This window comes from Calonectris borealis, chromosome 2 (genome assembly GCF_964195595.1).
Source record: "Calonectris borealis chromosome 2, bCalBor7.hap1.2, whole genome shotgun sequence".
Lineage (NCBI taxonomy): Eukaryota > Metazoa > Chordata > Aves > Procellariiformes > Procellariidae > Calonectris > Calonectris borealis.
The window spans coordinates 120,986,272-121,001,996 of NC_134313.1; the positions used below are offsets into that span (position 1 = coordinate 120,986,272).

At 41.3% G+C, this 15,725-nt stretch overlaps 1 protein-coding gene across 2 annotated transcripts in view; it reads left to right on the top strand.

Annotated features, from left to right (window-relative positions):
• Positions 1 to 12,917: 12,917 nt before the first annotated feature.
• MYRIP (myosin VIIA and Rab interacting protein) overlaps positions 12,918 to 15,725 on the top strand; it is a 129,570-nt gene continuing 126,762 nt past the window's right edge. For both annotated transcript variants that reach the window (XM_075143179.1, XM_075143178.1), the window contains exon 1: positions 12,918 to 13,139. In XM_075143179.1, the coding sequence (XP_074999280.1) occupies positions 12,922 to 13,139 (218 nt within the window). In that variant the 5' untranslated portion in view covers positions 12,918 to 12,921. The remainder of the gene's footprint in view (positions 13,140 to 15,725) is intronic.

Here is a 15,725-nt window from a genome sequence, read left to right on the forward strand (position 1 = left end):
GATTTTCCGAGCCAATGTCTGAGTTACTCTCCCGCTGTACACTAGCCAGGCTATGAATTGTGTTTTATAAGGTCAAGCCAGATGGCACTGTGAAAGGAGCACTGGGAGAAGAACTGTTTACTGTAGTAGGAGTGTTTCTATTCTTAAAGGAAACTTTCAGGTTGATGCTGACATAAAACTGGATTCCTAAGAAAGGTAGACTCACAGATGCCACCAGTGATGCAAAGAATGTATTGCACGTAAGTTTGATGGAAGAGTATGTACATTTTAAAAATATTTTCACTAAATATTTTTGGTCTGTTTGAATTGAACAATACTTTATTCTTAAGAATGCTTGTCTGTATTTATCATTCTTCAGGTATGACCAAAAGGGATAAAAAAGGTCATTAACTTCAGATGACCTAGTACTGAAAGTCAGGACCTGATAGGAGAAATGTGAAATTCTCCAATGAGAGAGGCATGGGGCGAGGCACAGAGTGTGACAAATGGGAGGAGGGAGCGCAGATAAATGCTACAAGTGTACCAGCATTTGATGAATACTTTGCTTTCTTCTACTGATCATGAATACACGATGAAATACTCAGAGGAAGTTAGTCAGGAATATGGTCAGGAATTCAGTTTTCATCCCTTTAAAATTAGATGCACCTGAGAATTAATTCTGTTAATCTATTTTTTCACTTGGTACAACAAGGAGAAAAAAGACAGGATTAAATATGTGACAAAATGCACTATTCTGAGCTGCAAAGTGGTAAATAGAGACTGACTGATACAAAAATAACACATTAGAGAGACTTTTAGAACTACACTTTGGCTGCTTAATATGTAGGATAACCCTTAGTAGATGGTAGAGAATAGAAAGCTGTTAGGCTGTGGAGTTTATTAGGTCAAATAAACTACTTGTGGTAAGTGGTTATCAATGCTGTTGACTCAGTGCAATTCTATAGACTTCTTGATATTTCTGGAAATTATTTGGAAAGGACATTGAAAGATAAAATAAAATTCTACTATAATTAGCTAAAAAAGAGGCAAGAAACATTGACATATTAGTTATAGAAAGATACCAGACAGGCAGTGAGAAATATGCTTCAGGGAGAGCAAAATGACATTTATTGAGAGGAAATGAGATAGAGGGGAATGTAGCAAATGTTTATATAACTATAAATCACCATCACATGTGGGAAGGAAAAAATCAGGGAAGGCATATAAGAAAGGTGGTAAAACTGTAATGATGTTTTGCTAGGTTGTTAGGATGTTTGATAGGGTAGGACAACATAAAGTATTACATGTTTGTAATCTAAGAGGAAGGTGTCACAAAATGCTAACATAAATATTAATCAGAGCTTACTGTTTTGTAGTCACATTGCAGGGCTATGCCACATACAGGTGAAATTATAAAGTGGATGAAAACAGGCTGGATGCATAGGCTCAGATAGTAATGGTCAGTGGTTCGGTATGGATGTAATAGTGAGAAAGAGAGAAAACTTTTTAGCTTATCATCACTTGCAGCTGATGTCCAACATGGAAGGATATCTTTTGGCCCTTCTCAATGGATTAGTTAAACCCAGGATTTAACCAGAAGGTCCTGCACCTGCAGCAGAAGTGCTTGTCCCCGATACTGGTGAAGTATTTCACCTCAGAACACCCTACCTGGCTGCAGAGCCATCTCTAACTGAGATAGGAGAGCAGATGAGGAGGAGTAGTGAGGAAAAAAGTATGTTAAAACCCACATTTATTTTCATGTGTTCCATGTGGCAGTATTAGAACGGGAGGGCAAAGGAGTCTGTACTCGCAGCACTGCTTCTGGGAAAAGATTATTTCAGCTTTCACGTGGAGATTTCTGATGTCCTCAGAGCTCCCCAAAATATCTGCTCTATAATTCAAGACCTGCTTCTCCCTCGCTGCTCTGCTTGCCTGCGGAAGATTTCAAAGCCTATCAGTTAAATGTGGTGCACAGTCTGTGCTCCTGTGATATCCAATATGACAAAAGAAAATGGGGTTAAATACAATGTCTCTTGACAATTTACGGGTTTACAAAGTGAGAAGAAGGAATTTAAAATAATACCAGTATATTATTTCATTTATCTAGACTCTGACATGTCAGTCATTTCCAACTGATGATAGACACTGATTGACAATGCCTGTGCCAGCAACAGAAAAGGAAACTTCCCTTAAGAGCCGCTAGCACAGTGTCTAGAGTAACACAGCACAAATCATTCATTTTGTGAAACGGCTTCACCTGAGCATGAAATTATTAACAGATTAGGATAGAGCCTGGTATGACAAGCAAGGTACTGGTCTGGGGCAAGTGAACCACAACTTGTCTTGGTGCTGACTGAATCTGTTCTCTCTCTAGCAAATGCAGTGCCTGATACGTGTTTTTTAGACAAAGGTAAGTGTTGAATATGCTGGCATTTTTCTGGTTCTATCAGCAGTTTAACTGGTTCAACTGTGATTAGCGCAAAGCTTCCACAGATTGGTCTTTGCAACATTTATTTTATGGTATTTAATAAGAAATATGAAGTTGTCAATGCAGTTCTTTTCCCATTATCAGAAGTGCTTGCAAATGTAAAAACAAACAAAAAAACCCCCCAAAACCCCACGATGACAGTGTTTCCACTGTGCTGGATTTCTTTGTTTTTAGAAAGAGATTGTCCCCAGAATCTATGATACTTTTTTATGCAGGGAACTGATTCTTTTTTACAGTGCTGTCTCAGGTTGTAGAAGGATAACTGTGTTTTTTAAAGGTAAGGTATACATCTGTCTTTTAGTTAATTAGTTAATTTATTCAGTCCCAAGGAACATCAGTCGAGGCAGATGGGTTATATGGAGTATATGGAGTAGGGTAATATGGAGTTCATTTAGTCTCCACATCATTGTTGCAAAGGCTTGTTTAAAAAAAATACTAAAAGAGGTTTTTATTCTTGTACCTCACTTAACCTTAACTAAACATAAAAGTAAGTTATCCTAAGCTCCTAAATACTTTGCTATCCTATGTGACCTCTGATGGCATCAAAATTGCATGCCAGTCAGCTCACCTTTCATATGTTTGCTTCTGTTACTGTCTCCTTGACAGGGTTCGTACCGATGATAGCCACGTGGTGCGTGCTATGGGCATAGTGTTTAATCTGAATGCACAGTAGTCGCATTCAGATGTCATCATAGGCGTTTTGAGTTAAGCAACAAAAGGGCAAGATTTTGACAAAATTGTAAAGAATTTAACAGGACAAGATCATCAGTCAGCATATATGCAGCACTATCAGTGTTTGCTCCTACTTTTGAAAAGAGAAGGAAAGAAAAATTAAAAAGTGAGATTTGATAGGAATACCCGCTAATTTTAAAGAAATTTAATTTTATAGAAATGAAAAGCTGAAGAGAAAAAACACTTAAGAGATGTTAGTAAGATCTTAGATAAAAGAATGCAACTGCAGTTGGAATAATTGGACTGTGAAATACTCATCTTCCTGATTTTTTATAATAGTGACTTACTCATAACTATTTATTGCTACTATTATTGTTACTATTATAACAAGCCTCTTAGTGCTTGAATGCTGAGGTGTCCCATCCCCCTGTCTCCCCCCTTGTGTTTTGCTTTGATTTTTTTTTTAATGTTATTTCCTGCCCCCCTGCCCCCCGTTTATGGTGCACTCCCTGCTGTCTAATCCTCCCTGAAAGTCAGCTACTGCTGCTGGATCAGTGTCTCTCTGCACAGATTAAAGTGATGAGTCTTCCTCGAATGCTCCCCAACTGCAAACAGTGTGTTTGCATGTGTGCTAGCATGGCTTTTTGGCAGCACCAGCAATGTGTAGAATGCTAATAGACATACTAAGTGTTAAATATAGCACGAGGCACAATTGTGACTCTGTTGATAGGAGCCTAGGAAAAAAGCCATCATTTCAAGATAATGAATTAACTTGGCATTTGCTGTAAATGGACAAAGTACTATCCTGTGCTTTACTTTTTTAAAGAGAAGCAAGTGGAGTTTCACCAGCAACAATTTAGGAAAGACATAAGAGAAGCAAAAGGTGCGTGTGGTGATGGTGTAGCACTGCTTGGGACTAGAGAGTTGTGTTAGATGCCCATCCTGGTGGAGAAGAATAAACTGCCTGAGAAGAGGAGGCAGCTAAAAGAAATGAGCACTGAACCTTTCGAGAGTAAATAATGATGGAGGCATATGCCTGTTGGGAGAATTTGGTTCTTACTGTATATAGTATGGGGAAAAGATGTATGACCCTGTCAGCGTATAGCTTCATCACTATTTGCACTGTGCCACACTTTGTGGCATAGAGAGCATGGAAAGGATGAAATGGTGAGCAGCTCTCCTTGGCAGCTCTGGCTAGTTAACTCCTGGGCAGGGATCGGAGAGGGACTGTAAACCTTCTAGTGAGTGTTTTCCCTAAATTTAGCAGCATTGCACGAACTTGGTTGGTCTGCTTCGGCAGGGGTGGGGTCGGGAGAAGGAGAGAGGAAGCAAAGGCAGAGGTGGGAACCACTTCTAGTAATCATAATCCGGGACCTTAAACATCAAATTGAAAACACGTGAATGGGAGAGAAATTTCAGTCACAGTCAGCCTGTGACCCCTTCTCATTGTGTTAGTAGCCAAGGAGTAAGAGACTGACAGGTTCTGCACAGATTAAAGGAGCTTTACTCCCACCCCAGCACCTGTGCACATCTGGCAGATCTAAGGACAGCAGAGATGGGAATACTGTGAATACTTTGGCCTCTGAATAGGAGAAGCCCTTTGTCCTCCGATATTGTAGCTTAGAGGGCATTGGTGGAACTTGTATTTTCAGCTGATCTCTGTATCCCAAGGAAACTCCCATCCCAACAGACCAGGCTTGGACTGACTGTGGGAGTGGAAAAACACGAGGTGCGGCTGGTGAAAATGGCTTCTCTGAACGGCTGGGAACAGGCACATCAGAACTTGTTCACCTGCTCCCCAGACTATATAGAAATCCAGATCTCATGCTAAGCAAAATGTGGCAGTAGCTTGTACATGTAGGTGAATATGAAGGCTAGAAGAGTGAAGGCATTTTCTTCTGTGAGGGGAAAAAGTGTCTTAAGGCTCTTAACAGTAGTCAAACTAAGTTTTAAGATAAATTGGTGATCTTCATGGACCACTCCGAATCTAGTCTGAGAGGTGAGATAGTGCAAACAAATGCAGAGAAGAGAGACGAGTTACACAGCTGAGCAGAACACTGCTCCCCTGAGAAAAGCACTTTGCAGTGTATGCTGCCTGCTCACTAGTCTTTGAAGGACAAAAGGCTCCAATGCCAGGTGGATAAAAGGTAGCTTATTTTAGGAAATAGGTGAAATTTTAATTAAGAGGACTGGAAACAGAAACTCTCATCTGTAGTACTGAAGGAGAAAGTTTCTACCTGTCTTTGATAACTTGTGGTCAAAGCACCTCTCCTCTGTTCAGTAGGAAGGAGTGATATGAAGGAAATAGGATTTTTTTTTGTAACTCCTAGGAACATTGTCCCTCCGTTTTCCTCTTTTTCTGTGCAGGCAACTAGAATAGATTTAACTGCTACTCTCTATTAGAGAAGGTAAAAGGTAGTTAAACAGTAGGAAAAATTGTATTTGTCCATCACCCAAGAAAGCAACAGAGCACATGGGAACCTCACCAGCTGGACTTTACCTTTAAACTGGCAGGTGCCGGTCTGAAATGGAGACTGGTATGAGGTGAGCATAAGCTGGCTACAGCCTGATAGTTGGAGACGTTCCCTCAGAGAAGAGCGGGGAGCCTGGCAGACAGACTTGCTTATACAGACTCTGTCTTGGAGCCTGGCGTGCTACGTTGTACGTGACTAATACATGTTGCATCCTTTCCAAACGACTGTCTCTGCTGCTGCCAGTGGTAGTGGTCCCATTGCTTTCCCATAAATGCCTCTGCGTGAGACTACTTTTACCGGGTAATTGGAGAGTCTTCCCAAAACTGGACTCTTGAACAAAACCCACTGGGCACACCTTCACCTCATCTTCCCACCTCTCATAGGAGTGTGCTAACCATGGGTGATGTACTGCTGCGTGTGGAATACCTAAATGTTTCCTAAGGCAAGACTAAAGCAAGGTGTCCTGGCCTCGTGAGTGCCTTGGCTGCTTGGTTATGCTTCTGTCTTGCTCTGTGCTCCAGTGAATATTTGTAAATAACTTAATGGTAATTTTACCAAAGATGAAGAACAATGCCTGAGGAGGCCATTCAACCTGACGTCTACGTTGGTGGTAGTGAGGATGTTAAGTCTCCTTCGAATAGAGCAGAGACCTAAATTAATCTTCCACATCCCAGGCAAATGTTTCAACTGCTGATCTGTTGGAGAAAAAAAGGCATGGTAGCTCTGCTACCCAAATCACTGGGTGTCAGGTTTCCATGAGGAACTGTTATCCTTGTTATATGGAAAACAGGTAGGGTTTCTTAGCTTTTTTGTTGTAATATAGCTGTAATATAAAACAGCATGGCCTTCATTCCTGCTGTTTTATGAACCCTCTTCCACCGCTGCCCCCAATGGAGAGGCTTGGAGTTTGATCATTCTAGTCTTATATATGTTGCAGTGACTTTTTTAACCTGTTTCTCAAACACATCGTAGGTTTCCTTCCAGCTTTTTTTAAACCTTACAGTATTATCTTACTATGGCAAGTTGCCACATCACTGTTGACTTTGCAGTTTGAGGTTATAGCTCCACCTGCCCCCAACCCTTCAGTATGTAATCACAGTAATGCCTCTTGGGGCGAAGTGTACAGGGCCATCTAGGATTTGTTTCACTGATTAAAATATAGAATAATTACAGCCATTGAGCTTTGTGAACATCAAACTGTAGCTCAGAAAAACAAGCAGCATCCTTATCACACTGCCAGTTAAAAAAAAGAGATAACTTTTATAAAACAGGGTTTGGGAAAAAAAGCAGAAAAGCTTTTCTCAAACAAGCTTGTACTTCTGTATTCAGGAGGTGCAATTATATACAACAACCAATTGTTTTAAAGAAATTTATTAGGGAGAGGAGAAGGCATTGTTCAGGCAAACATTGAAGAATTATGTTTGAACCTGCCATCCTGTTTTTGAAGCTGAGGCTGTTGCAATCACACAGAGAAAATACCTCAATCCTGTTGAATCCCACCAGAATAGGCCTGTCCAGAGCACAAACAGAGCATTCGGTATTAAAGTCCTGTACTGAATACATCTTATCCTACTTGCTAATAAGTAGGAACTCAATTGCCTGTATACTGTACAAGTGACTTGAAACAGAATTTTATCTAGATAAGGCAATCAGGTCTTCTGGTAAAAAAAAGGTTGAGGGTCATTTGCTGTGAATATTAGTTGTAAATATGTTGCTTACAAGAATACAGCAGTGGAGAGGACTATATGGTCACTAAATGAAAGATGCTGTAAAGTTGTTCTGTATATATCTATATATTTTGATCAAACAAGTTTATTATTGCCATTGTGAGTTTTACTGCTATTGTACAGCAGACAAACTGGAGCATGTAAAAAGAATTATAGAATCATAGAATCATAGAATCATACAGGTTGGAAAAGACCTCTAAGATCATCATGTCCAACCGTCAACCCAACACCACCATGCCCACTACACCATGTCCCTAAGGGCCTCATCTACACGTCTTTTAAATACCTCCAGGGATGGTGACTCAACCACTTCCCTGGGCAGCCTGTTCCAAGGTCTGACCACTCTTTCAGTAAAGAAATTTCTCCTAATGTTCAATCTAAACCTCCCTTGGTGCAACTTGAGGCCATTTCCTCTTGTCCTATCGCTAGTTACTTGGCAGAAGAGACCAACACCCACCTCGCTACAACCTCCTTTCAGGTAGTTGTAGAGCGCGATGAGGTCTCCCCTCAGCCTCCTCTTCTCCAGGCTAAACAACCCCAGTTCCCTCAGCCGCTCCTCATAAGGCTTGTGCTCCAGGCCCTTCACCAGCTTCGTTGCCCTCCTCTGGACACGCTCCAGCACCTCAATGTCCTTCTTGTAGTGAGGGGCCCAAAACTGAACACAGTATTCGAGGTGCGGCCTCACCAGTGCCGAGTACAGGGGCACAATCACCTCCCTACTCCTGCTGGCCACACTATTCCTGATACAGGCCAGGATGCCGTTGGCCTTCTTGGCCACCTGGGCACACTGCTGGCTCATGTTCAGCCGGCTGTCAATCAGCACCCCCAGGTCCTTTTCTAGCCGGCAGCTTTCCAGCCACTCTTCCCCAAGCCTGTAGCGTTGCCTGGGGTTGTTGTGGCCGAAGTGCAGGACCCGGCACTTGGCCTTGTTGAACCTCATACAGTTGGCCTCGGCCCATCGATCCAGCCTGTCCAGGTCCCTCTGCAGAGCCTTCCTACCCTCCAGCAGATCAACACTCCCACCCAACTTGGTGTGATCTGCAAACTTACTGAGGGAGCACTCGATCCCCTCGTCCAGATCGTTGATAAAGATATTGAACAGGACCGGCCCCAGTACTGAGCCCTGGGGAACACCGCTCGTGACCGGCCGCCAACTGGATTTAACTCCGTTCACCACAAAAGCTGGTGACTTTGGACAAATCACTCTGTAAATCAGTGGCAATGAAGAACAAGGAAAACAATTCTGTAGCTTCAGTTTGCCAGAACTCTGAAGCAACTCTGAAGCAGTATTATTTGTAGAAACAAAAGGGGCTGCCAATTCATAAAGTCCAAAGATGACTTATCAGACAAGGTATTTCAGAGAGGCTGTTGCCCAGCTGTTGAGGAGCAGTTATGCGATGAGACGTGCTGCGTATCTGCTCAACTCACCAGCTGTATTTCAGCAGTGTCCTCCCTTGCAATGTGCTGTGCAGCACCTGTCTTCAGCATAACACGATACCTAACCTACCGTATCATTTGTAAACCACTGTACAAACCAACAAAGCAGAATATCATACTTCTCGCAAATTCAGTTAAAATCGTCTAAGACACTAAAAGGAAATAAATTATGACAATGAAAGCTGGAAGGGGAAGATGACTATTCACCCTCAGAATATAATAGCAAAACCTACATCCAAAGCATTATGCTAGAAAGTATTCCTAACCTGACTTTGTGTGGGATTACATGCCAGGAGTCTATCACCCAAAACGCTGCCTGAAATTAGTTACATATTTATTAAGTAAACTGTTGCAGATTAATTAATACAAGCCTCTGGAAAAATCCAAGTATGCATCTGTATATTTTGGAACTTACAGTTCAATAAAATATTCTTTGACAGAATTAGTCTTGGTGACAGACATGTATCTATTGAGTATTCTTTGCTTCTTTTGTATTTATAGGCAATCAGTGAAATGCAGCCACTCGAAAAAGAAAATGAAATCCAATCTTAGATTCATTCAAACAGCGGGAGTTCTCTTCTCCGCAGATCCTTATTACTATGTTACACATAAAAGTAATAGTTGAGCGCTGTCAGTTGTGACTTAAGTGATGTGAATAAATGCTGTTGTTTGTGGTTCCTACTCTTCTGTCCCTTCCCCAAAAGGGAAAATTTTTATGCAGAGTCTTTTTTTGTTGCTTGTTTTATACATATTATATGAATACCTATGAATACTTACCCAAGGAGGGAACGTAATGTAATGCTGGGGGAAGTAAGTGCACATGAGTGCACACACATTCTCCCTCTTTTCTCTGTTCCAGCCCCCTCATCTCTGTTTTATTGAGGCAAACAGTGTTGCATGGGGAGGAAGGGGGTATGTTTGTGATTGCCGTGTTGTTCAACCTGCCTCTTAGAAAAAGTCAGCTCCTGCACAGGTGACTGTCATCCTTTTGGAAGCGAGTTTCACTGCATGAGGGGATCAGTGTTGTTGACTGTGCTCCTTTCCTTAGACCATTATTACAATCTTCTTGCACCAAGCCATTTGAGCATCCTGAAGGTAAAGTCTGAGACTTTCAAACTCAGGATGCCTTGAACTTCAACTTGTACCTCCTGAATTCAAGCGCTACAAACTTTCTCAGTGTATTGAGATTGGAGCTCACATTAATTATCCTGCTCACAGTAATCATCCAGCTGAAGTCATGTGCAAGTGAGGTTTTCTCAATATTGCTGGGAGTAAATGTGAGCCTACTTTTCCCTGTGACTATGCAATTTTCCTCAAACCAGTTGCCTACCAGTGTTGTGCAGTTCACCTTCATAGGAAACCTATGTTTTAATTCCAAGGAAAGAGTGTGGAGAGTAGCCTTTTGGCTTCAGCTGACAAGTCCTGTTGCCAGTCCCTTTGGCCATTTGACTCCTGATAGAAACTAGAATAGCCTTTGGCAGGTAGTGCATGAGGGCCTTAATTTGTTACAGCTGTTGAGGGATGTGCGTTGCTTTCTTTTCTGTTCTGCCTGGTTTCCTGTAGAAATAAGGCTTTTTCTGTCACGCTCTCTCTCTGCCAGCCTGTCCAACCCTATCCTATTGACTTTTTTAATCCATTGGCCAATTTTAGTGCTATTTAACAGTGAGGCAGATGCCTTAATGATATTAAGGTTCTACCACTGTAATGAATGTTGGCAGCCAGATAGAGGAGAGAGATGTAATTAATGCCTGTACTGATGAAAAGGCTTCAGTGTGTGCTCAGCTTTTTCTAGGTATCAGGCTTTATTAGCTCTGTTGTGAACGAAACTGCCCATTTTTATATTGTGCGAGTGTTATTGTAGTGCTTTAATAGGTGGCTTTGCTTCTGTGGTTTACCTTATGGTATCATGCATAAGAGTCCTAATGAGGGTTCAAAATGCCATTGAGCATGCCAATGTTCAGTGTGCAGGCTGATACTACCAAATATCAGTGTTACTAATTCTGGGAGATAATAGAGCTGTGTGAGGACAAAAATCTCTTCTTTCACTGCTCCTCCTGACCTCGAGTCCTTAGCTGTTCTCATCTTACAGGAAGGCCAGCATCTGCTGCCTGGGGTCTCCAGCCTGAAGCAGAAATTGCAGCATTGTCAGCATGCTGACACTTCTCTGTGCCAGAAATCTTCCTTGTATTGTATAGCCCTCACCTTCACCAGCTTCTCTCCTGGGACCCGGGGTTCCTGCCTGACCTTCCTGCAGAAGCATTGCTCTGTCTCACTCCATTGCTGTGGAGCAGGATGCGTGCTGTGGATGGAGGAGCGATGTGGGGAACAGCTCACTACTACTTCTGTCCCCTAGAAAGATTGTCCATGTGGTACCACGGTAGGAGGGAGGAATAGGGTTAAGACAAACTAGTCTAACCGTTCCATTTAATCTGTGGGATAGTTCTATCAGTTTACACGAGGAAGCCAGTTTGACTTGCATAATTCAGACATTTCCTCTCTTGCATGGTTATCTCTTACCTTTTTCACCTTTAACATTCTGTAAACATGTGGAAAAACAATTAAGTTTTGCCGACTGGACAAAAATCATAAAGAGAGATTATTTACTTGAAACTCCAAAGAGTATTTACCTGGGTTTGAGCAGCTGGTCTAAGATAGCCAAAGCTTTGTACAGGGGACAAACAGCAGAAACATACATTGTTTTGAAGTTTTAAATTTATAAAAGTTATGTATGTGGAATATGGTTAAATATGATGTATGTGCAAGTTCAAAAATTGTATGCTGTAGATCACTGCCTTAATTGCCTTTTAGACTTGAGATTTAGAATTGACCTGTCAGACTTTCGTAAAATAGGCTGGTTTTATTTTGAGTTATGAATCTGAGGCAGAAATGGTAAATACGAAGATGAATAGCCCAGTAATGTGAGTCTTTTTAACATTCCAGGTTTGGCTCATAATATTGCTTATAGATGATCTTGATCAAGTTCCTGAATAAGTATGCAATAAGAGTATTCTTTTTTTCCTGTAGCAAGATATTTAAGCATTAATTTAAGTGTAAGTCAGCATGTCAGACTAAGTTGCAGGAAGACAGAGTCATATCTCTTGTGGTACCTTTAAATTTTGCTTAGACTTTTGTGTTACTCTAGTCTTATAAGTGGTTCTTATCAGCAATTGGAAATAGTAAGGTAGCCACCACTATTTCTGAGAAATGGAAAGAATTAATATATGTACATGCACACTGTTCTATAAGCTTTTATTTACATGTTTTTCATGAATCCTGATTTTTTTTTTTCTCTTAATGTATATCCTAGTTGTACATGCCAGAAACTGTGTGATGAGTTTGCAGACTTGTCTACTTAAACAACTGTTGCTTCTGGATGTTTTTTATTACTCATATCATGGAATATGTTGCCTGATCTGTAAAATATCAAAAGCACTGTAAAGTGGGCGATAGCAAATTACTGAATACCACACACACTCAAGTTATGTTATTTTATTTTTTTAATAAATGAGCTCTTCTGCTGGAATACAGAAAACTTTAGGGGGTCTGCAAACACTTTCAGGAACAGTTGGCTCAGTATTGGTCCTAACTAGTAAAACACCCAGATCTCTCTGAAATGAAGTATGTGATTAACCTTCCTTGACAAATTGCAGCTGTTATAAATAATATGACCCTGTGGGTCAGAACAAAGCAAACTTAGCACACTTGTTTTCAAAACTGTTGATCAGTAGGATTTTTTATTACTGCGCGCCAAGCCTTTTGACTTTCATAAACTGATTTTTGATTTGTAAAGTGTTCTGAAAGCAGCGCTGAGTTCTCAAATGACGCTATGGCTTTGCACAGTTGGAATACCTGGAGCAGTGGCCTGGCTCTCCTGAGGATTGTCTCGCTGGAGCTGAGAGAAGGGAGATTGTTTGCCCTGGCTCATGACTCAGAAAGTTTAAATGGATTGGCTAGGGGTGACTCCAGGGAATATAGGAGCTTTTGCTTCCCAATTCTGGATTTAGAATATGCACTTATTTCACACCTGCAAAAAGTAATTTGAAGAGTATAACATGAAGATGTGGAAAGAGGAGAAAGGCAAAGAGGAGATTTCCCATTGAAATTTTGTTTATATTTTTGTTCTTTTGGTTTTCATTCCAGTGAAATGAAGCAGAAGTTGGATGAAGAGGGTAACAAGTGCAGCATCCTTTCCAAGCAGCAGAAGTTCAATGAGCACTGCTGTATTCGCTGCTGTTCCCCTTTCACGTTTCTTATCAACAGCAAGCGACAGTGCCAAGACTGCAAGTACAACATCTGCAAGAGCTGCAGTTCTTACCAGAAGAAGGAGAAGGCTTGGATTTGCAGCGTCTGCCAGCAAGCAAGGTAAGGGCCTATTGTTCAGCAACCTGTGTAAAGCAGCTGTGGCCTGACCTGAGCTTTTCCCTGTATTTGTCAGTAGTTAACACTGGCAGGATAGGACATGAAGTACCTGTTTATGTAGGGGTTGATTTGTTCTTGAGGTGTGCCCATTTTTTGTAGAGGTTAATTTGTTCTGAGAGCGTTTGGTTACCTGTTGCATTTTCCAGGCTTGCTTAGCTGGACTGATGAATCAGCAAGCAGTAATTGGACTCAGCTTGAGCAGGGCTGGGATTTCGTGAAATGCCTGGGTTACTAATGGAACCTGAGCGCAGATGGTGGTAAGGCAGTTAATCATTTTGCAGCAAATCCTACTGATGGGTGGGGAGTAGAAGGAAGAATATTGGTGAATAAATCACCCAGCTGTGACTGTGTTTTGGAGTGCTTTTCTAAATGCCAGCTTATTGGTGAGGATGCTTTGGGCTTACTTTGGCAAATAACCAGACAAAACAGCAGTGCAACCTGTTTATAATTCTTAACATCTGTTAAGAAAATGCTGCCAGGCTTCTATTTGCAGAAGGTATTAGGGATTTACTATCTCACCCTTTTGAGGCTAACAGAGCCACAACATTTAAAGATAGCACCAGAAGAACAAAGCAAATTCAAGCAAACATGTAACAGCAGCAAAGGGACTATTCCTTGGATAGTGACTGTGATAGTTCTTCTTGTCTGCATTGCAGGCCACATTCTAAAAACAGCCTTAGCTGTGATGATGTAGCACTGACCAAAGCCTTTTTACTCAGACAAGAAGGGTGAAGAAATAACTTGATTCCTCATAGTTTAATTTTGAATGTTGGTGACTAAAGCAGCTGAGCAAATGTGACAAAGATGGCTGTTTATTCTTTGTCTTTCCCTTTAGCGGAGAACACAGGATGAAGAGAAGAGCCGAGTCCCTTTCCAATCTGTATGATATACCTGTGCTCACCAAAGACTCATTGCTCCCACTTGTTTCCCATGAACATCCACTTGAAATTTAAGCTTTCACGTAATATCTGTGAATGAAGTGTGTGCCCTTTGACACAGGGCCTTAAAATCATAGGGATCCCAGATAGATGATGCTGTGTTTCCAAATGCCAGCCTTTGAACCCGAAGGAGGTTGTATTTTCCAGGGCACCTGCTCCTTTTCTGCCTTTTACCTTGGAAAACCTACACACACCCCATATCCCCCAGTAAGGAGACAGAAGAACGACAGGAGTATCTTTTCCAGCAACACAGAGAGCTGTGGAGCCAGTGCTTGTTTCTACCTCAGTCATTTGACCGTTTCATATTACACCTCTTTCTTGCACTTCTCCTGAGTTCACCCATATGGGCAGCAGAACAGGCAGCCAGGTTTGTGGATGCTGATGAACTGCACTTAAAATAGTTTTTGCTGACTCCAGAAAAAAAATCTCAGAAGAATTTAATTTCGGAAGAAAAATCTGTAGCTGCATTATAAAAATGCTATTTCTGACCCTTGAAGTCAGTGCTTTTCCCACAATCCTGTGCAGCCCTCAGAGTCACCCACCTGTAACTCAGTTATAAACGTTTTCTTTATTTATGAGACCTGAGACACAGCTTGAGTTATTTTTCAGTGAATAAATTAACTAACACTGCTGCTAATCATTTTATGATCTGGTTTATTGATTGGACTGTGCGACTTACAAATCCCTGTAGGGGAAGTAGGGGCTGGCGTTCCTCAGGGTCTGCTGAGGTGTTTTGGTTTGGTGGGGACTTTTTTTGGTTTTGGGGGGTCGTGGGAGGTGGTGTAGGTTTTTTTGTTTTAACTATCAGTCAGTATTTCTTCCAGGGAAAAACACAGGGGGAAACACCACCGTCTTGTGAGTTCCTTTCCCTTTCTCAGTGACTTATCCCTCAGAAGGAGCATGGACTGTGCTCTCCTGCCCCTACCCTTCTTGTGTCTTTTATTTTTTCCTTTAATAAGATAGCACAAGTAGTGGAGGTGGTTCTCTGTTTAGCTGCTGCTTGTCTGCACATCTTACTGCACAATAGATAGTGAGCTAGAAATATCTCAGAGGACTGCATTTTCAGGTTGTTCTCCTTTTTTTCTCCCCCGCCCTATATGTTTTTGCTTAATTCTATGAGAGTTGATGTTGTAATTCTCTGCTATGCAGAAAGAGTTTGGTCGAACTGGAGAAGTAAAAACATACACAATTCAGACTTCCTATAATGATGTTTGCGCTCTTCAGCTCTGCTCTAGAGCAGTGCTCAAATAATCCTGAGTTTTAATTCTAGTATGTATTTAGAATATGTCAACCAGTTCTCTGATGTCAAAAGCAGTTTCTTGCTGTACAAAAGGCTATAACGCATTCTCAGCATAAATTTTTGTAAAGATGGTTCACCTTGTACATTAGAGCTTGAGACTCTAATTAGGTGAATTATGAAGATACATTTTGTTTATATGCATATGTGAAAATTCTGAAAAGTTCCTGTATGATGTGGGAATCAGAACCAATGACTTGGGGATGGTTAAAATTTTTTTGAAAGCAATACATTGCATAAACATCACTTGGGTCGATGGAGGATTTAAAACCCTTCTGGGAGCTGTACCTTTTT